Source organism: Streptopelia decaocto, assembly GCF_964273445.1.
Source record: "Streptopelia decaocto genome assembly, chromosome: 2".
NCBI lineage: Eukaryota > Metazoa > Chordata > Aves > Columbiformes > Columbidae > Streptopelia > Streptopelia decaocto.
In genome coordinates, this window is record NC_138655.1 from 59,232,216 (window position 1) to 59,256,918 (window position 24,703).

The 24,703-nt window shown below is 36.6% G+C and overlaps 1 protein-coding gene across 1 annotated transcript in view; it reads left to right on the forward strand.

Annotated features, from left to right (window-relative positions):
* The window catches only part of DOK6 (docking protein 6), a gene marked incomplete at both ends in the record, with an annotated part of 245,622 nt that overhangs the window by 175,005 nt on the left and 45,914 nt on the right, over window positions 1-24,703 (forward strand). Inside the window, one exon of the mRNA XM_082045765.1 lies at window positions 10,165-10,303. Within this exon, the coding sequence (XP_081901891.1) occupies window positions 10,165-10,303 (139 nt within the window). The remainder of the gene's footprint in view (window positions 1-10,164; window positions 10,304-24,703) is intronic.

Below are 24,703 nucleotides of genomic sequence, written 5' to 3' on the forward strand. Positions count from 1 at the left end.
CTGAGAAACAGATCTTTTTTTAAAAAAAAATCAAATCTCTGCCTTGTTTCATCCCTGGTGCTTTTGCCTCACTCAGGGGTTGCTGCAGTGGCAGGCTGCTCCTAAACTGGAGCTGACAACCTGCCAGTCTTGAGGGTAGTGCTGATGAGTCCTTGGGTATCATTAGCATATGCTAATTACTCATTAATCTATGTACATAGCATGGTGAGTGTCTCTAAACCAAACCTGCATGCCCATAGTATTTGCATATGACTTTCTGAAAATTCCTCTGTGGCCACCATGGTCAAAGCGGTAGCTCTCATACCTTGAAGATGGAGAGAGTGACACTGAAAGAAGACAGCAGTGTTTAAATGCCCATCATGACAAAATCACAGTGTACTGAAAGTTCCAGAGAGTTGCTGACCATAAAAGCTTCAAGTGACCCAAACCATTATTGATGGTGCATTTAAAAGAGAAGAGGATGGCACATACACTAGAAATACCTTATTTTGAAGTAGTCAAAACTCAAAAAGCTCAGCATAGAGTGTCAGTGTGTTCTCCTCCACATTTCTTCACACCTTGCATGCCCCACTTTTGAAATGAGTGAATGCAACATTAATTGTCCATAAACTGGGAAAACTTATGTTTTGAATACACATTGTAATTAAGGGTGAGTAATTTGCTTTTTTTTTTTTCCTGGTTCTGTGGTTCTAAACCTGACTCTGTATTAGTTCCTTAATAATTTTTACTTCTATTGTCTTGCTATTATTTATCCACCAATAATTTTAATTGCATTAGTTCATTCCTGTTCAGCCCTCCAGAATTTTTCCTTCCTCTCCTTAAGTGGATCTACTTTTATAAAAATGTAGGAAATATCTGTTTCACATGCTAACTGCATTTCCAATACCATGCAATGCATAGATAAGAGGTTTTCGAGGTGTTATAGGACAAATACTCTTGGAGATCATTTCAAATGTGGTCCTATGTTAAATTCTTAATATTATATTTGTTGGGATGTGGAGAAGCAAAACTGGTTTTTACCAATTCTTTTTATTTTAACTTTTCTGTTGACCATGATCAATTACTCCGATTATTGTTGGCAACCCTACAATTGTGTCCACTGCCATAGCTTCTGAATACTTCTGAATACTGAAGTTCTGGCTGTTACTGTGCTAATACCTGTTAATTGACAGATGGCTCCTCCTTACAAAGCTCCTTACTTCCTGAAAGAGGATTGAGTAAGTTCAGAATCAATTTAGACTCTAGCAAGTATCATCTGAAAGAATTTCCACCCTCAACACCCTGTACAAGGAGTAGTCCCAAACATAACAGTGACTTTAGGGCTCCAAAATGAAAATAAGATGAAAATAAAAATTCTGGGCCACTAAGTTTTACTGCTTCTGATGTATTGATACCAAGTAGTGATTTGCTGCCACAGGGCTCCTCTATTATTACACTATCATTTATTTTGACCAGTAATGTCCTTATTTGGGTTTTATATCTAACATTTTTGTATTTGTCGAAGTCAATGGTATTCATGCTGTTTCACTTGTGTTCTGCTACTAAAGACACTGCGAGGAACTGAGTAATATTGTTATGGGATGTGTTTGTCTTCATCAGGGAATAACAGCTCTTAGCAACTATCTCTATTTGAATATGATCTCAGCTTCCAGGACTTGGAAGTTATATCCCACTCATTCAAAAGTGAGACGAAGAAAGTCAGCCAAACAATTGTAACTCAAAAGACTTAATTTAAAAAAAAAAAAAAATAAAAAAAAAAATATATATATAGCTGTATGTAGTCTTTGCAATCTCTTTGGTTTTCTCAGGCCAATGTTTTTTGTTGATCTGTTCGCTGTACAGCCAACCATAATGGCTGCTTCTGTGCTAAAATGATAATAGTAATATATGAGTTATTGGTTTATCTTTCACAGAGTTGGTAAGAATAGATACTTATTCAAGACATTGTTAAATAGTATTTCATCACTATCAACAGGACCTGAGCTTTACAAACTAACAGATCTAATTATATAACGACACTTTCATGTTTATTCTAGTACTTAAATTGTCAAAAATGCAAATGTCTTGTGTATTTAAGAACATGTCAGCAATGGGTTTCATTATCCTGTCTTTATTTTTTCTAAATTCCCTTTTTGTGTAATATTTTTTTTTTTAACAGAAAATGTTTAGAGTTCAAAAGACCCATAAAGTAGGTTGTTTTGTATATACATATGCCATCATTACCAACACAGTTTTCTTAAATAATATGAAATGAATACTGACACAAGAGGGTAATTTGCATTTGCAGTGTAGAATCCTTCTACTTAGAGTTGATAAAGTACTAACAGCACAGTTCAGTCTTCCCCATTAAAACGTCTAGGTCGTGTTTTATTAAACTAGTCTATAAGCAGGAAGACAAAAAATGTAGTTATATTAAAGTATTTGGGATTCAAGTTCTTTAACTCTAAAATATCACTTCTTTATTGATTATAGCTTAGTTTCTAGGGTCTAGGAATTAGAAAACAGAGCCTCTGCACAGCTTGTTCACCATTACATAAAGATATATTTTATAATTACATGTCAATCTCCACATTCTACCTTTTATGCATGACTTTAATAAAGTCAGCTTTTCTGCTTTTTCTACTGTAACTAGCATCAAGAATGAGTTGCTATCTCTAACTCTTCAGTACTAGTTATATTTATTCTGATATATCAAAGTAATTAATAAAAATTATGACATTTTAATGAGAATAGATGGGAAAGCTTGGTAGCAATCAAATAAAAGCAATCTGAAACAAGTCCAAGACAGAATCCTCCTCCTTATCAAAACAAAAGCCTGGGGAAAAAAAGCTAAAATACAATTTTTTCAGCCTTGTCTAATTATGGACAGGAATAAACCCAGTGGAAATAAATTAGAGAACTACAGTGCTAGTGGGTAATCATCGATATAATCCAGAGGAAGATACAGCCTGTTTCTGCACTTCCATTAAGCAAAAAGTGGAAAGCATCTGACAAGCAGGGGTGGGTTAGTGTCCATGTAGCTTTAACAGTGTGAAATATATGCCCCACTAGCCTGAACGTGCTGTCACAGAGAGCAGCGCAGGGACAACAATTGTAGAAGCAGCACAGACAATGAGAAGAAAAAAATCCCGAGAGGTGTAAGTACCATTAGAACTGTATAGAAATCTCTCCCATCTGACAAAACAAATAGAACCATGTTTTCATGAGAAAATTTTTGTTTATATTATATTATACCACTTAAATGACTTTTTAGTTTAGACAGAAAAAGAAATAATCTTATCATGAAAAAACACTATTCGCACAAAAAGACTCCCTTTTAGAGGGAAAATTTGGAGGGTACTGCAGCTCTGTTCACAAAAACTAACAGTGTATCGATCAGACTAGCACATGAGATTTTGTTACCATGACTGCATATAATATCTTAAAAAGATGTGCACGTATCACTTGCAAAGTACTAAGGTCCTCTAGGAAATAATGGAGTAGAACTGCTGGACTCCTCTGATTGTTGGCATCCCAGCTACCTGCAAACAAATCATCATCACTCATTTCTGCTCTATCTCTGGGCATTTTCCAAATCAGAACTGTAAAATGCTACCGTAGGTGGTCTTAGTAGGAATACTGCTTTGATGGCATGAAGGATCCTTTAGTTCTTTTAATTGAAAACACTGAGGATGACATAAGAAATACAAGAACTGACCTACAACAAATCTTCAGGGCTAAGCTCCATGTTTAAGTTACCGAGCCGTATCAGAGGTGTGGTAATACTCCATGTTTTCTGGATTAACTCAGGCCAAATTCAAGGAGATTCCACATGAAAGAAAGCTAATTAAAGATTAAATGCTGATATCTATATCACATGAGCATGTGCAAGAACAGTGGAAATGTAACCACGTCACCTGAAGTGGAACAATATGACAACAAACATTATGGAGGAATGTCTATAGCCAGCAATTAGCAAATATCATGCATAACTATTTTTTTTGTGTTGTATATTCTTGCCAGTAAGCAACCATCATTAAGGAGGGCAGGCAGATGCCTCATATATTATATAATATTAATGATTTGCTTCTCAGATCATAAAGTTGCCAGGATACCCGTTTGGCACTCCAGATAAAATTCAGAAATGCTGACAGCAAAGCATGCCAATCTAACTCATTATTCATGTAAGGAATGAATAACAGGCCACACTTGAGTCTGTGTCTACTTGTTCTGGTTGTTGCCCCTTATCGCTTTGTTTCATATGGGTGATCTTGGTTTCTCTTTCACAGATTTTTCATTAGACATTTTCCCCTCATTTACCAACCTTGTCCCAGTTTTAGGACTTTCTAGCCCCATCTGCTGTCAAAGGTCTTCACCTGAATTAATTACACTTTGGACATATTTGCCATTAATTGTCTTGTCTCTGCTTCACACATAGACCTTTCCTAGGTCCCATATATATCATATTTATGTAGTTGTCTTTTTACTTATTGATTCCTCCACCAAATGTATCCTTTTTTTGCCTGCTTTATTGTAACTTAGGATTTTTATCAACATTTTCTTATTTTTTCCTCTCTTTCTCTGTCCTTTCAACATACAACATAACTTATAATTTTATAAAAAAATTACATAGTTTATTTTACGGTTGTTCTGATAAGGTATAAAGGGAGCTTTTTAGTGAAATATGCCCCTGCCACAAAAAGTTTATTTGCTTTCCTTGCTTGTTTTTTCATTTCATCAAAAAAGAACAACTGTGGGAGGAAGTAAGCTAGCATGTGTTGAAGGCTGGAATGAGCAAAGAATTTGGACCCTCAGGGGAGTTTTACATTCATTTTGTAGTGAGGTCTACTGGTTAGCTAGCCTGTCTTTAGTGTACGCTGTGTGTAACATCCTTGCACACGAAGAACAAATAGGATTTCTGTCAAAATGGCTTAGCTCAAGTAGAGATAACAACAAGCAAGGAAAGAACAAAAGTTAGATAACTGCAAGAGAGATAGTGTTTGTTGTCTTCTCTGATAATCTAAGTAAATTGGAGGCAAAATTGCTAGTTTCTACCACTTTTTAGAAAATCAAAGCTGTAACAAGACAAGAAATAAGTGTTTCAATTCAGAGTTAAATATTGCATACCAATTAGTTCTTTCCTGAGTGACAGCCACAACTTTAAGGCTTGAAAGAAAGGCCATATTTTATTTACTATTCATCTTGTGATGTTACAGGTGTGGTTCCTTATGTGGCAGCTTCTTCAGCATACAGGAAATAAGCACTAGCTAACTTCATCTCTGGGCCCCGAAGTGTCTGAGTAAAACACTTACTCACACTAAGTGTAGACTATGCAACAGCAATTACATTCAGTTTGGTACTGATACCTTTTAGCACTTTGATTACTGGACAATACATATTAATGATGTGTTCTCATTTAAAAACTTAAAATCTATTTTTATTTAAAGAACTAGAAATGCTAAACTATGGTAGAAGTTATCTGTGATGTATCAGTTATTAATAGCTACAATTATTAATAGTAATCAGTTATTAATTGTAAAAGGGTCTTATGATATTTTCTCAGTTGCTATTTGAGAATATTTAACCTTAGTTAATTTTATGTAGTTCATATACTTTTGAGTAATGAATTTACACATCAGCCATTATTTATTTAAAGTTAAATTATTTGTGGGTAAAAAATCTTTTTAAAAATAGGTTTAGATATATGAAGAACTAAAATTCTTCTAGCTAGAGTTGTCATTTATCCTTTATTTCAAAACAAGGACTTATAGCAAAAAAAATATTTCTGAGCATCTCAGTTTTCAGACAACCTTCATAATTGTGAAAATGCATTTTACCCTTAACCAAAATGGTAAAATGAAGCTGAGATGTCAAATTCTTGTCCTGTAATGCAGTTGCTGAATACTGCGCTGTTCAACTATTTAAATATTTCAACCACGACATGAGAGCATGAACCTCTATTTGGGACAAAATGCCATTTGTAAATGGCAGTCAGGTCAATAAGGTTTCCTTTTTAAAGGGAATTCTACAAGGTTAAAATATAGTACTTATTCTGCTGTAAAATACTGAAGTTACTTTAGTGAGCAGAGGCAATTGGAAACCATTGTGTGAATTTGAGAAATGTTGAACAAAATCTGGAAGTACTGGTCATAAAATCTCTTTGACTTGAGCAGATGCCCTTTTGAAAAAAGCCTTACCTTGATCTCTGAATGCAGTTTGTCCTGGGCCACAAGCTTCGTTCTCACCTTCTTATTCCTTCTCCCAGCTCCTGATCCACGTCTACTAACAAGAATGGTTGTGAAAAGTTGTGGCAGCATTTTAAGAAGTAAAAAATTGACAATGATTTTCAACAACATTTATGTACTGGTTTCGTTATCTGCCCTGTTATATCATTCTTTTATAATACAGGGGGAAAAAGCATTTTCCTATTTCAGTCTAAGCACTTCATGCATTGTAATTCATTGAATCCTTAAATATCCTAAAGCACAGGTTAATGACATTCCTGTTTTAAAGTTGAAAAACACTGAAATAGCAAAGCTAACATCAGCATTTTTCAAGCATCTGCAAAGTGTTAAGTCTCTCATCAAAAAAAGTATACAATATAAGTGACATTTTTTGACAATGAAGGTCATACTGAGTTGACTGCACTGCAGTGCATAACTGTAAGAGTATTAGGAAAAGAAGAGGCCCACACCTTTCTTCTGTCTTTAAAGTGATTCTAGAAAATGTAAAAGTTGTGAAGGTGTTATTAAATTAACATATAATTATAATCAAGGGGGTTTTTTTATTATGCATAAAAAATGTAGGAAACATTTTTTTGCAGAAAAGCAAAAAGTAGTAATTATAACAAGTTTTGATCTATGCTTTGGAAAAGGCAATTTTTTGGTAGAAAACATGGAGTTATTTAAAGGTTTTGAGAAAAGTTGCAAGCAGCAATTACTTGATTGATTTAAAAATATAATTCATAGTAACAAAAGCCTGAAAGTGGAGAAGGGAGAGGAGAGGAGAGGAGAGGAGAGGAGAGGAGAGGAGAGGAGAGGAGAGGAGAGGAGAGGAGAGGAGAGGAGAGGAGAGGAGAGGAGAGGAGAGGAGAGGAGAGGAGAGGAGAGGAGAGGAGAGGAGAGGAGAGGAGAGGAGAGGAGAGGAGAGGAGAGGAGAGGAGAGGAGAGGAGAGGAGAGGAGAGGAGAGGAGAGGAGAGGAGAGGAGAGGAGAGGAGAGGAGAGGAGAGGAGAGGAGGAGAGGAGAGGAGAGGAGAGGAGAGGAGAGGAGAGGAGAGGAGAGGAGAGGAGAGGAGAGGAGAGGAGAGGAGAGGAGAGGAGAGGAGAGGAGAGGAGAGGAGAGGAGAGGAGAGGAGAGGAGAGGAGAGGAGAGGAGAGGAGAGGAGAGGAGAGGAATGTCTAAATTCAGATTTTCATCTGAGTAAAGCAATATCATCCTGAGGAGCTGACAAAGGGATTCACCTCCTTGATAGAGAGATTATTAATAACACGTTTAGGTGGAAGAAAGTAAGTTTTAACAATTTTTGCTTTTACAGAGCTCAGATGTGCCCTGTACTAATTGCTTCATTCTAAGGACCTATAGAAGTTCCGCTAGACTTCAAAGTGAGTTAGGGGAATTCACTTTAAAAGATGATGCCCATAATTCTCCTAAACCTTCAGTTTTGAGTGGTTGTGTGCATGTGCATATCACCTGTTGTTAGATGGGGAAGCCCACAATCCAGACACAGGGAAGCTGCCATCAATGCCTTTCCAAGGTTGGGGTGACACATCTGCCACAGTCACCCATTGAGGTTGGGAAGCTGGGCCCCACAGCACCGTCCTGGTGAGGTGCCAGGGCAGTGCCGCGGCCCCCACTGCTGCCTTCACCTGGGCTCACACAGGCGATACAGACCCCGACCCCATCAGCAGCCATGGTAGTTGCATCCTTCTTGGTCAAAACAAGTGGTTTAACTATTGAATCTTAATCACACCACATTGCCTGCTTCCTTGTTTTTGTCCCTGTAGGATTCTTCATCCTCTGAAACCAACAAAAGATCATATTTTGCTTCAGTTTCTGAAACCTCATCATTTTTTCCAGACTTTCCATTTCACGCTGCTTGAATTTTATTAAGATCTCTTTGCACAAAAGCAGAGTACCAGCTATATGATGCCCTGAGGGATCTGAAAAGCTGTTGCCATAATGTCGCAAAACTCTGGAGACATTTTATTTCTACCAGAAGCTCTTTGGAGGAATGTGGCTAAGGATATAAAATATCCTAAATGTTTATAGCAGAGATCTTGATCTCCATTGGAATTTAACACAAAAGCTTTTTTTTTTTTTTTTTAATCTATTAGTCATCACATCACATCCATAGTGATCAAATAATACCTGTCTACAAGGTGGATGGTATCTTCTTCGCATCTTGGGATGGAGAAGACTATTTTTATTTCAGAATTATAAGTAATACCCATAAGTATAATATCATGCATCATCTATTCTTAAGACTATGACTTTCCTTTCAGAACCTCAACTAATCATTGCTAAGTATTTTCACCAGGTATTTTCCAGCACCTCTAATTTATCTATTTCTGCCTCCAACACTTTCTGTTCTTCCCAAACACAGCCATACATAAGTTCTTTAGTGGAGGCTTATGAAAGCATGTTTTCTCCAGTGAAGAAGCAAAGATTTTCTAAGTGTTAATATGATTTTATTTTCACTGGTCAGCCTTGCAATCAAAAGCATCTGCTGAACTCTCAGTAGTCTCTTATATAGCAGAGTGGTCCTGCTCAAATAAGTTTTGAAATAAAATTGTGTAGGAAGCTCTATTCTAATTTGACAAAAAGATGTCCCATGAAAGAAATTATTCCATTTTCAAAAAGCTGTAATATAATAGTATGTGTGTGTGTGCATGCATGTAATATATCAAGAGACATATTTAAATGATTATTTAACTAAAACAATATATATCTAGATGTTAATTTGATGGGAAAATATTTTATAAAATTTAGCATATGAATAATCATAAAGAATCTGGGATGCAAATTCTAAAGATATTGATATTTTAAAACCTGTTGCAATGTTAGACTGTTTGGGACACATTTTGCTAAAATACTTTGTAATTCTGTATGCCTTGGGCTTTGTGAGACCATGCTGAAGATGCTGGGATATTAAAAAATACCCTTAAAAATAATGTAAAGAACCAAAACATTGAAGGAATCTGGTATTTTAAGGCAAATCAAAACCTTTCTGTTGTTGAAGGATGTTATGCATGAGTGACTCAAGTCAGCAATTTTCTATCACAGAAAACTGAAATTCTCTACAGGAAGTATCAGATCAAATAAAAAGAATTTTTAAATTCCATTTCTAAAATTGCAAGAATTCAATAAATACACAAAAATCGGACACTGGTAATTTAACGGAACTACTAATATAAATATGTTGAATTGCACCACTGTTTAACACAGTGTATCTCCTTGAAACAACAGTTACTCAATAATCTAATATTGTTGTCCATTCACATTTGCTACATTTCCTAGCCCTTTATGTCATTGTATTTACCATGTACCACTCTTCTTCCTCAGAATAGTGCTGTGACAAGATAACAGCAGTTGCTCTCTCAAAAGAAGAAAGCAAATTTCATTCTGGGTTTTTCTTTCAATAATCTTAGACTATAGAATTCCTGTTCCTGTTGTCAAATAGACTGAATGGCTTTGTAATTGTCAAGATAGCTTTAGACACTGCCTCACATAAATATACAACAACAATATGCAACTTCTTTGTAGTGATTAACCATAACAGCATCTTTAATTGGTCAATGTTCTCTAAAAATGTCAGCTTTTCAAACTCATTATTTGCTATGTACTTCTGGCATCAATTGGTTAGGAGAATTAAATTTATCTCCTACTTCAGTGCAGACATTTGAAACAATGTCATAAATAACTGACTGTATTACCTCAAGCTTTTCCTCTATGATAAAACTTCTTTTTCACTATCCAGAATATGATTAAAACTGAATTTAAATGTTCATGAAGTTCTCCACATCTCTCAGAATATGTTTTTCCTTTATGGCAAAAATAACTGCAAATGTTCAGAATCTCAGAGTTTAACTACGAAAGTCAGCATTTTCTGCTGAAAGGTGTGCACTTTTTATAACAGTTAGATAAAAATTACACAGGCCTCCCATTCTGTTTACATCTCTCTGCAGGATGTGTGACACAGGAGAAGGGCTGTTCACCTTTCAGACACGAGAAGGAGAAATGATTTATCAGAAAGTCCATTCTGCAACACTGGCAATAGCAGAGCAACATGAAAGATTGATGATGGAGATGGAGCAAAAGGCACGGGTAAGGTCCTTTCACCAAAATCTTTAAAACTTAAAAAACTGGTAATAAACAAAAGAAGTATGGAGTAATGGCAGCCCATGGATTCAACCATAATAATGGTATTAGCTGTGTGGCTAAGAAAAAGCAGACTTTTGGATTTATGTATTTTCATGGTCAGAGATTTTCAGCCTGTGCTATACAATGACCTGTTGTTAATGTCTTTTTGGAATGATGGATACCATTAAATGCTAGATCTATGGTTAACTTCTTGAAAATTGTGGCCCTGTTACTCAAAGATTAAGCCTTTAGCTGAAGCCAGTTGTGAACTATTGATTGATTAATAACTGCTAATTGCTCCTGATGGCCTCACAGGTGGGGAAAAAACAGTCCAGTGTAAACATTTATAGGTGACAACAGACATGTTCTGTTTTTCTTAACCGTGGAAAGAAATTACTTTCCCTATAATACGTTATACAATGTGAGTTCAAAAAAGAGATTTTTTTAATTGTAAGTTCAGAATTTCCAGTATGCACAAGTTACCTTTAATTGCTCAAATAAACTACTGGAAGTTTAGAGTTTTTTAAGACAAAAATTTGTAAAAAGTGATCTCTGTATACTTAGAAGTAGAAATGGTCATAATGGTCATTCTGGAAAGCTAACTCTCAGCTGGTATGAAGCTACCTTTATAGCCACCAGAGAGGAAATCCACTATTTTCAGTGGCTCCTTCCTTTTTCCCTTGCCCACCATGTACGTGCCTACATTCACAGAACATGACTTACATGATCCTCTCCCCTCATACTCCATCACTGTCAAAATATCTTGCTCTCACTCCTGAGAGAAAGGCTGTTGCAAAGGGCAACTGAAGACCCCGGTGTTCAATTCCTGCTCCTAATTACTCCCCAGATAAGTCTGTCTTTCTCTATTTACTGAAAAACAAAAACCAAAAACAAACAAACAAACCAACTTGAAAAATAGTTATATTTCCATGGGAAAATTTTTATGCTGAATGCTCACCTCAGACTATATATGTCTCTAAGTAAGAGCTTAAAGATGGGAAGCCATAAAAAGTGGCTTTTTTGGTGATTTGTGAAGAAAGGTGGATGAGTTTTCCAATAAAAATAGACAAAGCAGGAGCATGTACACAATAGCTGACAGGCGCAAACTTTGGACAGAAAAAGTAGGAAGAGGAGAGTTCCAGGAAAACTAGGAAAAACTAGGAAAAAGTATCATTATAGATATATTTGCTTTTAAAGTGTCTACACCAATGAGAGAAAACAGGACATTTTCATGCTGCCATAATACTTAGAGAATGATCATACAGGTTTTTACTTGCATTCAGCCATCACTTTCAAGTCTTCCACCTATCAATCAGCAGCTTTGCTACTTAGCAAATCCATTTCTATTCTGACATCAGATGACTTCCTGGAAACCTCATTTATGAATGCTGTGTCCATATGGTAGGTAATACCATACTCTGAGAACAGGCTGAGAAATAGACATGACTCATCAACCATAAAGTGTATCATGTGCTTGGTTCCTGAAGGAGGCTGCACTGTAATCTGCAGAAGAAGATTGGTAGAGGCCTGCTGTAGGCTTCCATAGGCTGCGTAGAAGCTGTGGGCTGTGTAAGGGAGGCTGAAAAATGCTGTTGATTTTATACTTCAACTAGTAACCTAATGCTGGTTTGGTTTTAGAAGCTCAGCTCCTCCTGATTGATGGGGTGCTGAACTTTTAAGGGATCATCTGCAGCATTTGAGTTGTATTCATATTAGAAAAAACAACAACAACATACTGAAGATATTAAATAGACTAAGTATATGTTATTTTCCTTTTATCAAGTATAATTACTCCTCCAATATGTAAATCAAACAGTTCCACCAAATGCCTATGTGTATTTTTTTCTTAAGATCTGAAATTGAAATAAAAGCAAGAGTATATTTTAAAATCAGGGATCTAGAGGTCATAAATGTCTTTTAGGTCTTCCCAAATCTTGAACTTTGATCCTTTTTATCTACGGCTCCTTACTTGAGTGGTTTTGCTCTTTCCTGACCCTTTCTGTAATGAACGACTGATGCTTAATATCGTAGAATTAAATGTTTGGTGTTTTTTGTAAAGGTGAAAATGAAAGAAATTATTTAAAGTAAAGAAAGCTTAATGGCATATCCATTATTATACAAATTAAAAATAGGGAAGAAATGTAACAGTAATTCCATCTTTACTTCTTCCTGCCAGTTGTTAGGACTTATATGTTAGAAAGGACTCTTGAATATTTGTGTGCTCTTTCCTAAATGTTAACATATTTTAAGTAATTACTACACTGAACTTTAGTTTATTTTTTCCAGATTATAATAGGTTGTAGTCCAATATTACAAAAAGTGAATACAGTTTATAAAGGAAATCAAAGTGCATTTTTTATTAAAGCAACTTGATGAAATATATAGATTACAGTTAGGTCTCATAATGAATATGCAAAGTGCATCACCTTACTACAAATTCTGGCAGAAGAAAAAAGGTAAAATTGCTCACTGCCGCCAGAGACATCACATAAAGGTATTGCAAACAGCCACAGACTACATTTACTCCATTTATGGATGTCTCTGCACAAAAAGCTGCTGCTTCAGAATGCTAAGCAATAAATTTATTTTTATGCTAAGAAATCTATTGCTCAAGCCAAGTAACATGCTGGATAATTATGTTAATAAGAGAGAGATACAAGAAGGAAACTAATTCTTCCCATTACCTTTGAAAGGCCATGGACTGGAAGACAAATGGTTCTGTGGCAGCTAATACAGCACCAAGTCTGTCTCATTGTCATCACTGCCAGGAGAAGCCCAGTTGGTTTAAGGAGGCAGTCACTTTTGCCTACTGCTTACTTCCCTTTCAAATTATAACACTAGAAGAAGGACCTGAAATATGAGATCAATAATCCCTGGTATAGGTGTGGTTTCAAGTTGATCACTGGTTTTACTGTGATCAAAGCAGACTGGATTTTATTCAAAGAGTATGGCAAAGTACACAATGATTTAATTTAGCTTAGATGGTCTTCTTGACTGAGTTTGAAACATTAAACTGGCAAACTGACAGTGTTTTATGCTCACTTATTTTGGGACAATAAGAAATATGGGCCAATGCAAGTAATTAAATTGAAATTCTTCTCAGTGAAATTGTTATTTGTATATTCACTTTTTTTCAGCTGTGGCTTTTTAATGGATCACTGTAATACAGATTATAATTTTTGTTTCTGGGTGTTTTTTTAATGGGAGGAGGTGATATTGGGCATGTTTTATCATAGAATCATAGAATGGTTTGGGTTGAAACAGACCTTAAAGATTATCTAGTTCCTAACATGGACAGGGACATCTTCCACTAGACCAGGTTGCTCAAAGCCCCATCCAGCCTGGCCCTGAACACTGCCAGGGATGGGGCATCCATAACTTCTCTGGGTAAACTGTACCAGTGCCTCTCCTCATGATGATGAATTCCTTCCGTATATCTAACCTAAATCTACCCTCTTTCAGTTTAAACCCATTACCCCTTAGACTATCACTACATGCCTTTGTAAAAAGTCCCTCTCCAACTTTCTTGTAGGTCCCCTTTAGATACTGGAAGGCTGCAATAAGGTCTACCCAGAGCCTTCTCTTCTCCAGGCTGAACAACCCCAACTCTCTCAGCCTGTTTTCATAGGAGAGGTCTTACAGCCCTCTGATCATCTTTATGGCCCTCCTATGGACTCAGTCCAACAGGTCCATGTCCTTTTTATGTTGGGGCCCACAGAGCTGGACACAGGACCCCAGCTGGGTTCTCATGAGAGCAGAGCAGAGGGGGAGAACTCCCTCAACCTACTAGTCATGCTTCTTTTGATGCAACCCATACATTTTGATACATTTGCCTTTCTGGTCTGTGAGTGCATATTGCCAGGTCATATTGAGCTTCTCATCAACCCGAAGTCCTTCTTCCCAGGGCTACTATCCACCCAGCCTGTATTTGTGCTTGGGATTACCCTGACCCATGTGTAGGATCTTGCACATGGCCTTATTGAACTTCATTATGTTCACACGGGCACACCTTTCAAGCCTGTCAAGGTCTTTCTGGATGACATCCCCTCCCTCTTGTGTGTTGATCACACCACACAGCTTGGTGTCACTGGCAAGCTTGCTGAGGGTTCACTCAGTCCCATTGTCAATGTCACCAACAAAGACGTTAAACAACAGGTCCTAATACTGACCCTTGAGGAACAGTGCTCATCACTGGTCTCCACTTGGACAATGAGCCATTGACCACAACTCTTTGAGTGAGCCATCCAGCCAATTCCTTATCCACTAAGTGGTCCTTCTGCCAAATTTTGTTAGTGGTTTCACAGTATCAACAAGCCAAATTAGTTAAAAAGGACAATAGCAATATCTACAAGATTTTTATTTAACACTGTTATATATCTATATGAGAGTGCCAACAACTTTGGCTTTATCATGTGAATAGTCTGCATTCCTATATATCTCTTCTCTTGTACACACATACACACCACATCCCCTTTTGTTTTTAAATATAACATTTAGAAATCAGGTTGGACTGGCAGTCTTGGAATTATGAAAAAAAAAAAAAAAAGTAGGCAATAACCTCAAGAATAGCATGTATCCCCACTAACTGTATTCTGATGTTAATCATGGAAGATGCACATCTGAGTGTCTTAACAGCCAGCTCTTCAATCCTTCCCATGTCCCCAGGCTACACCACAAGGTCCTTCTACTTCCTTTCTGTAATCTCAGGTGCTTATCTGACTCAGGGAGACTATTCCATTTGCTAATCTGGCAAAAAAAACCGCTGTCTAAAAGGAAAAGGATCTGCAGGGTTACTGAGCTGAATTGGTTTACAGAGACATCAGTGAACAATCAGTTCTTCCTAGTTATTCCATCCTGAGGAGAGGAGGAAAATGACTAATTCACTCTTCATAAATGCTGAGTGCCCTCCTCCTTGTAATGAGCAATGCTGGTTTTGATGATCTTATTTTAAAGAACCTCAGTGAAGGTAATTTTCACACAACAGCATGTCAACATAGTTGTTCTCAGCAGCACTTGTCTATCGAACCTCTACATCATGATGATAATGTGCTTACTGTCACATTGCATTGGAACTTAAGGCCTGATTTTCTTCTCTAATGCCAGCTTTGATCTCCTGCCACTTAGCCTCTACTGCAAACACTTCTGATGCAACTTCTGCACCCACTGTTGTTCAAGTAAATAGCATGGGAGTTTAAGAACTGTGGATTTCTCATATTATGACTACACATATGAGGGAGGCATGTTAAGGAAATAGTCATAGCTTTATAAATTTATAAATCACTTATTTCAAGGGCTTGCAGTAAGAACTGATTATATAACCTCAAAAGAATAAAAATTTACAATATGTAAAACCATAATTCTAAATAAGATAGCACTGAAGTTGATGTTAACTAGCTGAAGTTAATCAAACGTCAGTAAGACCGAAGTGTAAATGCATGAAGACATGATAATGGCACAAGTTTCATAGCATTATCGTAGGAAATATTCTATGACACTTGTTTTGCTTTAGACAACAGAGCTGTTAAAATAATATCATTTTAGATTGTGATCCTTTCAATGTCTACAAGAAGATAAACACCTTTATGAAACACTGCACCTGTATATTTCTCTTCAATTCTCATTATTTACAAGTCTTGTCTCATATTCAGCTTAAGTGAATGACTCATCATGATAGATTTTTGTCATTTAAAGGAGATAATATCAATGAGTTTATATATTATTTAAAATATATATATATTGGGATGGAAATAATGAATGTGCCAAAGAAGACAAATATCACGCAATGGAACTAGGCTTAAAGAGAGGCTGAAGAGTAAGGTGGATAAGAAATAAGGTGGCAAGTCATTTAATCTTTCTTATCTGGAACAGAATGAGTAGGGTAAGAGTATTTAATGGGACTGGTCTGAGGATAAATATAAATGACAGTGTTGCCAGGCGTGGTATTCATGAGAATGTAAATAGAATGAAGAATAACAATGCAAGTTGTCTTAAAACAGGAAAGGACAGGAATGGAGAGGGGAAGGGATGGGAAGAAAGGAAAGGAAAGGAAAGGAAAGGAAAGGAAAGGAAAGGAAAGGAAAGGAAAGGAAAGGAAAGGAAAGGAAAGGAAAGGAAAGGAAAGGAAAGGAAAGGAAAGGAAAGGAAAGGAAAGGAAAGGAAAGGAAAGGAAAGGAAAGGAAAGGAAAGGAAAGGAAAGGAAAGGAAAGGAAAGGAAAGGAAAGGAAAGGAAAGGAAAGGAAAGGAAAGGAAAGGAAAGAAAGGAAAGACCTCTGAGGCTGAAGAAAATAGCAGCATTAGTTTCATAATTAACTTAAAATTTAGCTTTGCTCTGTAAACACGTTTGTACTGTGTATTTCTTTATGTGTTTTTAACCTGATCACAACCTCAACACATACTCATTGCAACATTACAATATCAAACATCATCAACAAACACATGAAACATTCTAAATTAACATTTTTAAATGATTGCTTCAGTTTGAAGTATCCTACATTTGCCAATGCATCTTCAGGGCTTTGTCTGGTGTATGATTGTTATTTATGTCTTTATGCAATGGTATAACTATTATTTTCAACTTGTGAAGCGTAGGAAGTTCAGAGAGACACAAGTTGAGGCTGCCAACCCAATGATTATATGAAATATTTAGTTAAAATATATGTCTTTTGGACTCCATTTCAGCACTTCAATTACTTAATATGACAAAGCACTTTTATGCTGTAATTCTGCCAAAATGCATTTGGTTTGAATCAATACCTGGAGGAGAAAATGGAGAAGCAAATTCTGGAGTTCATCCATAAATGATCCCATGTCATGACACATTGGTCTCTTAGTACATTTTCTTCTGTTTCCAAGTTATGTATAAGCTCAAGTACTGAGCTTCTGAATACGCATGATCATTCATGAACTCATGCACTTAACCTAAGCTAAAGTATAGCCTCAGGTCAGTTATTCATGCAAATGCTTAGCACAATATTGTTCTGTATATCCCATCTGAAACTACTGTATGATGTTGCTGTATAATATTTGTTTAGAAACTTTGCAACCCTGTAAAAAGCCAGCTGATTTATTGCAATACATAGTTGACTTCATTTGCAGAGGTGTTGTGAAGTTTATTTCAATTACTGATTTTAGAGATCCTTGGAAGTTGCAAGTTAAAGCCAAATAGCCTCACAGGGCTTTTGGCAGGAGAGGACTTCTGGAAATCTCACACTTCTTTGTGCTGGAAACCAATAATGGAAAATTGGGAGTGTTCCACTGCAGGATCTGTGCATCCACTGGCAAACCATGACCATCTGTAAATATTGCAAAGATTAACAACAAAAACAAGAATGCTGACTTTCCCCCCTACACCCAAGCCAGAACCTGTGTACTTTTAGGTTTGAGTTTTGTAAACCCTGTTCCTGTAAGTATCAGTAATTTCCCATTGGGTTCTTGGTTCATTAACCACATAATGACATTTTTCCTGACTCTGATTTTTCTGTGAGAATTTTTTAATAATTTTGCCAGGCTCTTTGTTAGTCCTTAGGCCCAGAAAACTGCGTACTTGAATGAAGTGAATCCTAAAGTTGCATCACAAGTCTATTCCTGAGATTCACTGCTTCAGAAGAAGGAATGGGATTTGTGGATATTCGGACTGGGTGGCAGTTAACAGTTCCTCAAACTGGAGCTGGTTTATTTTTTAATCTTATTTAAAAGAAAATATTTTATTGAATGTATTTTTGTTTCATTGGCATTTTTTCAGGGACTGTTACTCAGACATTCTCAGACATTCAGATACTGTTAACAGACATTCAGATACTGCATCAGCATTCAAAAGCTATGCAGCAGGTGTTGTTCACTTCCTAAAATAAAATACTTCATCCCACCATGAAATTCAAGCTTCCGCAGCCACTAGAGCCTCCTGCCTTTTCCTTTCTTACGGATTCAACACCTTTTTTAACCCATCTTCTTCTGCAAGATGCAGGGGCCTGCTTTGCCCCTATCCAGCACCTTGCAGGCAGTGAGGGGATGAGGTGTAAATCCCAGCCTCTCTGGAGGATGCTGCAGGTGGCTGTAGTTGTTGGATGTTTTCTGTGTGTTTGAATGAAACCACAGTATAGGGAAAGTCTTTACTATGGTAACAAAGGGTTAGTACAGCTGCTCAAAAAAGTGATAGAGCGGGTGGGAACAGAGCTATTTGTCATGTCAGAAACACTGCAGAGAACATAAAGGTTTGTGGAATGTGTGGGAAAGTGGTGTGGGCAAGTGTGAAAACAGAGCTGGCAAGTGCTTGCATAAGAGTGTATCAGCTATTTTCGGTAGTTAGTGATGTAATTTAAATGCTGTTTTGCTGTTTGAAAACTAAAGCTTGCACTGGAGTTTTGAATGTTTTTGAAGTGGTAGAGTCACGAGGGCTTTCTTTCTGAGCATGGTGGGAAAAATTCAATTCTTCCCTTGCCTGACACAGTTTTGAAATCTCTCTTATCCATAACTATGCGGCTGGACCATCTTGAATGCAAAAAGATGATCTAAATCTCTCCTAGGAACTAAAGCCCAAGTACTTCACCACACAGATGTGTATCCTAACCTAGAAGTTACTCTCATTCTTTCATCCTTAAAAATTTCTAGAATATTTTTCATAGTGTTGCAGTGTTCTAGCTTTCTGTCTAACGTGCTACCTAAGACTAAGGTTCAAATCTGCTTTCCTCCTAATATGCAGTAGGAACTGAAACAAAATTTGTAATAAAAGCTTCACAGAGGTGTCTTATAACTGAGACAGTACAATTTCTTGTCTGCAAGGAGCCTGCTTCGTTCTATTAATCCATCCTAAAGCTCCACACATAAATCCTGTGAACACTTTTCCCTGTTCTATTCAGCTCATTTACATGTTTGCGTGCAACTGCTGTACTGTGAGCATTATGGTTTAAGCTGCTAGGGTCTTGTTACTTTGTCTAAATGCAACAGGGCAACGATTTTTGCGTAGTAAGGTATCTGGAGATGCAAACCCTCCTGAGAATCTGTAGGTACTTTAAAAATCCATGTAGCCACACATTCTCATTTATAGGAACTTTTTCGAGAACTAGGTGCATATTTCTTAGAAGTTGGGTATCTTGTATTTCAACTTTACAAAGTTGCTTTTGAATATAAGTAGTTTTGAAGGTTGGTGAAATAAGCACATTTGTTTGTTTGTTTTATCTTTTCTTGTACTTTGCAAAATATTGCATATTTACAGATATAGCAAAGTAGTTGGAGAGGCCCTGTCAAGTTGAAATTCATATTTGTTTCCAGAAAATGCAGAAAGTGAACAGCCAAAGGACTTTCCCTGAACAAAATTAAAGACTGGATTAGCAGTCTTATTTGCTAAAAGCTGTGGCTGATACGAGTGATAAATTAGGAACTGTTGCTGTAATTAAACAGTAGTTGTTGCATCCTTGACTGAACCCTCTTTGGCTATTCCCGGCCTTCCCCTTAACTAAAATTTGAGAAACATTTAATACTGAAGGGATGTTTTCTTTGGCATTGTGTACATTGAAAACAACATGCTTGTGTAGCTGTGCTGGTAGGTTTATGTCATCGAACTCTCTTAACAGAGGAGCAGGTTATATTGACTTCAGTATTGCTAGAAAAATAATTCCTAAGACAGTTGTCCAGTGAACTTAATTTATTATTAATGTCATATCTGCTATTTTGAGAAATCCATTTTCTGTAAACTAGCTTATAGAGCTCCTATTATCATTAGCAAAAATAATAGCTGATGAAGCCACCCAATGCTCTCAGGAGACAAGTATTATTATAATAATTATACTAATGAGTAAAATGAGGAAAGATTAAGGCCAAATTCAGCTTCATATAAGTTGCCCAAGGTCATAGAATAATCAGCTGTACACTGGGAATAACACAGCAACAAAACAACAACAAAACAAATCCTGTATCATAGTCAATCACTTATTCACAGCAGAATTAATTTCTGAAAAAGTTATTTTTCACATGGTTTTCATCAGTCTTTTGAACTATGGCATCATTCTGTGTCTCCTGTCAAACAAGCCCTTCCTCTTTTTCAGCAACTCTGTTCAGAAGTTCTTTACATGACCCAAGGGAATAGTTAAAGCTTTGTCTCAGATTTAGAAGAAACTTCTTTATCAACGATTTACAGAGGGGCACACTGCTTTTCAGAGAACAGGAGAATTATAAAAAGTCATAAACTGAGAGGGGATCAAAAATTCTCATAATAGTCCTAAAGTTACTCTGTAAATCTCTCCTGTGCTTTTTGTGGTTTGGCTCATCAGGTACCTGTTGGTATGATAAAAATTAGGTGAAATTTACCCTCTGTCTTCATATTGCTTTTTTTTCTCTGCTTCCACTCCATTTTATAATGATGACAGGTTTTTTAACATGAAAAGTATTTATAATAATCTCTCTGATTATGTTTATACTGAAGACAACAAATAATTACTATCTAAAAATGCCATAAATGAAATATGGGCACTTTTCTAAGTACAAGCTGTCTTTTGATATGTATTAACCAAAGCCTGTCCAGATAGGAGTTGTTTATGTTCCTTTTTTCACTCAGCCTTACTGATATCCCATATGATGCCAGCTGTGCTAACAGTTTTTATTTATCAGCTGTGCAGGAATCTGATTCAGAAAAATGTAAGATGGTAGTACAGATGGTACAGATCCTATATTGTTGATTTGACATTATTTCACTTAGTATAGTAACTATATCATACAAAGACGTGCAACTGCTACAGTAAGCAAAATGTCAGGTGAATGCACTGGCACAGCACATCTCATTAGCTCTCAGATTTTCAAACCTATTGACTACAGAATCAGAAAAACAGATATTGGAAGGAAATACTGGTGGTCAGGTCAACTAGCCTTCTGTTCAAAGGAGGGATAACATCAAAACTAGATCAATTTACCCAGAGTCTTATTGAGTCAAGTTTTTAATACCCTCAAAGGTGCAGATTATGAGTACCCATTCCAGTGCTTGGCTACTCTAACTGTAAAGAAGTTTTCATTAAGTCTGTCACTAATTTCCCTTTCCACAGCCTGTGACTGTTGTCCTTTCACTGTGCATCTCTGGTAACAGTCTTCTCTACAATATACCTTTAAGAAGAGAGAGAAACTGGATTTAGATTTCTCTAAGCCTTTTCTTTCTCATGCTGCATAAACATTAGACACTTAATCCAGCTTCACTGATCATATTCTGCTTCTTAAAGGTTCTCTCCCAGGCTCTCTCCAGCTTTACATTTATCTTGCACTAAGTCCCAACTGCAAAGACTCTGTGAATACAGCTGAACTTCCAGATGTGATTTCAGAAATACGAAATTGTGGGGAAATGAGATTTCTCCCAACCTGCTGGCCACACTTTTGCTAATGTGGTCCAATGTGTCATTAACCTCCATCACTGCACCTGTACACGGGTCATTCATGTTAACACCAGAATCACTGGGTCCTTTTGGCAGAGCTTTCACCTAGCAAGTCAGTCCCCAGTCTGGGCTTGTGCCACTGAGTTGCCCTGGCCCAGCTGCAGCATTAGCATCTGTCATTGCTGAACTGCATGAGATTCCCGTCAGCCCTTTCTTCTTCTTTGCTGAGGTCCCATTGAATGGAAGCCCTTCTCTCTGAGTATTTGACTCCTTCCCCTAGTTTGATGTCATCCCCAAATTGCTATGGGTGGATTCTGTCCCACTGCCCACGTTGATAATGAAGATATTAAAAAGTATCAGAGTACTTACCCATCTAAACTGAAGGAATAGTGTTTTTTCAAAAGTGATTCAGTTCTGCAGTATTCAGCAGCAAGGCCTTAATGGAGATTTTCCATGTTATGATTGAAGCATACATCACTCTGTTACTTATGACTGTCTCAGGATAAAAGCTGTGAATGTCATCACATGTTCAGTCTGTCAGAATTCATTTCTATAATGGTAGCTGCCAAGCAAGATTCATATGGATTCATATGGCTGACTGTTGAATGCCTATCTCTACAGCATCTGTGATTCAAAGTCCATTGACAAATCAGCAGAGATTCTTTTTTATAAAATGGGAGAACTTGTGGTCTTTTCATTATTCTTAATCATTTCCTTGTGAGACATGGTGGTGAAATTGCAATTGCTACTAACTGAGAGATTTTGTAAAATCATTTGTAAAATGATGGCATTTCTGTAATATTTCTCACATATTGTTTAGTGATCACCTTTACATACATTTATATTACATGAAGAAAAAAAGTGATGGAGTTGCAGATTTCCATGGCAACAGATATAATTCTATCTCCTTTGTCTCATGAAGCTGGAACTTGCCAGCACAGAAGCAAAGGATCGTACTGTTAGATGGCAACAATCGATTTCAAAAGGCTTGAGTTATATGGCATGTGGTCACGCATCTACAACCTACACTACACCAAGCGACTTTTGCCAGTGGAAAAAAAAACACCTAAGTTATTGTCTGAAAACGGAATTAAATAGAGAAAGTTGCCAGTTCTATGATTTATTAGGCTGATATGAGTATGATGAAAGATACAGCAATTTACCAACACGTTTCTGCTTCCCACTTTCCAAATTGGGTTCCTGATTTGCATCTATTTTTGCTGCATAAGTAAACTAACATCAGTAAAAAAAGCAAAAATTTCATTAACTTCTTTTATATGCAGAAATTTGGACTGTGATTTGAAGTCTTGTCTCTCATTTTAAGTTTTTTTTTTTGAGCTGAAAATAATATACATTTTGTATATTCATTTAGAAGTTTTTTCATTGCTTTTGAATGATTGCCTACTGAAGTTTCTGAGAAATGTCAAAAATTATTTGTCTATATCTGTCTATATACACAATCATGATATGATCCCCTTATGTGTGAGAACACACAGTGGACTAAAATAGACCTTTATTTTTATATGCTAGCTTTTCATTTGATTTTAAGTCTGTAAAAGTCCACTTAAGGCAATGGAGCTACTGAAGTAAATATTAAATGAAATATGAGTAAATGAATTTAAATTAAACTTACACTTTCATTTGGGCGTTTATATGCACGGACATATTTTTAGCACTCCCTACAAAAATATTGTATATTTCAAAGTTAAACCTTAATAATTTACATCCATGTACATTCATGACCATTGCACATGTATAACTAGCCCCAGTATGTATGAGTCAAGCTGCTTTCATAATGTTTAAAAGTAACTTGTTAAAAGGAAGGAAATATGTTCTTTTTGAAGGTATTGAAGAGTCATTGAAGAGGGCTTTACTAATGATAGCAATTTTTATGTATTCTGGGTTTTCTATTTTTTCTTTTTAATTTAAATATCAGTGTATGACATAAAACTAACTTCTAAAAATGTCAGAAAGTAGAGGTCAGCAAGGCTATGTGTGTTACTGAATACTGGAGTCATGCCCTGATAAGCTTGATAAGCTTAATAAGGAATATTCATGAAAGGTTATTGATGATTATTGTTTCGGCAAGTATTCCTGCCATTTTATTAAAGTTCATTGGTACTAGAAATTTCTATATACTGAAATGAAGTAGCTAAAACAAATGTGATTTCCACTAATGTGTGTAATTGAGAAATACTGATCTGTTCTAGGCAATAGAAGAAGTTCATCCTTATTTCACCTTTCTTGCCACATGTCAGAGAGAGTTTTTGAAATCTGGTCTCCACTTAGGGACATTTTTTTCGTGCTATGACTTTTGCCATACCAGCTCTAAAACTGTCCAAAACAACTTCTATGAAGTCAGAAAGGCTGTCCTTCCAGTACTCTCAGGTAAACTACTGAAGACTTCAAATGTCCTAAATACATCTTTAAGACTGTCATATCTTTTGGAAAGCAATAACGTGAAAAAAACTTTTATACTTTGAAATCTTCTCCAAAGCATATCAGGTTGAAGTCTGACACGAGCATCTTTGTCAGAGAGAGGAATACCCAGCAGGGCAAGGAGAGTAAAAAAACAGAGAGAGGAAGGACGAGAAGACTTTTTAAGTCTGCACTGATTGCAAGCCTCACTACTTTTAACTCTGGCTTGACAAACCTCATCAAAAAGAGCCTTGTAGAATACCATAAATCTCAGGTTGAATTCCCCAGAGAACACTTACTCCTAGTGAAGCATACCAGTGGACAGTCTCTTTCTTTGACCTCTTCAACTGATGCCTTTCAGTTTGTTCTTTCCCACCCCAATTTATTTATCCCTACCTTGTTCAGAAGATGGATCTGACACTCTCCCTTTTCAGTAAAACCTTCTCTATTATTTTGGAAATGCTAATCATAGAATCACAGAGTAGTTGAGGATGAAAGGACCCTCTGAAAGTCATCTTGTCCAACCTCCCAGGCTCAAGCAGGGCCACCTGGAACTGACCATATTCAGATGGCTTTTAAATATCTACAACACAGG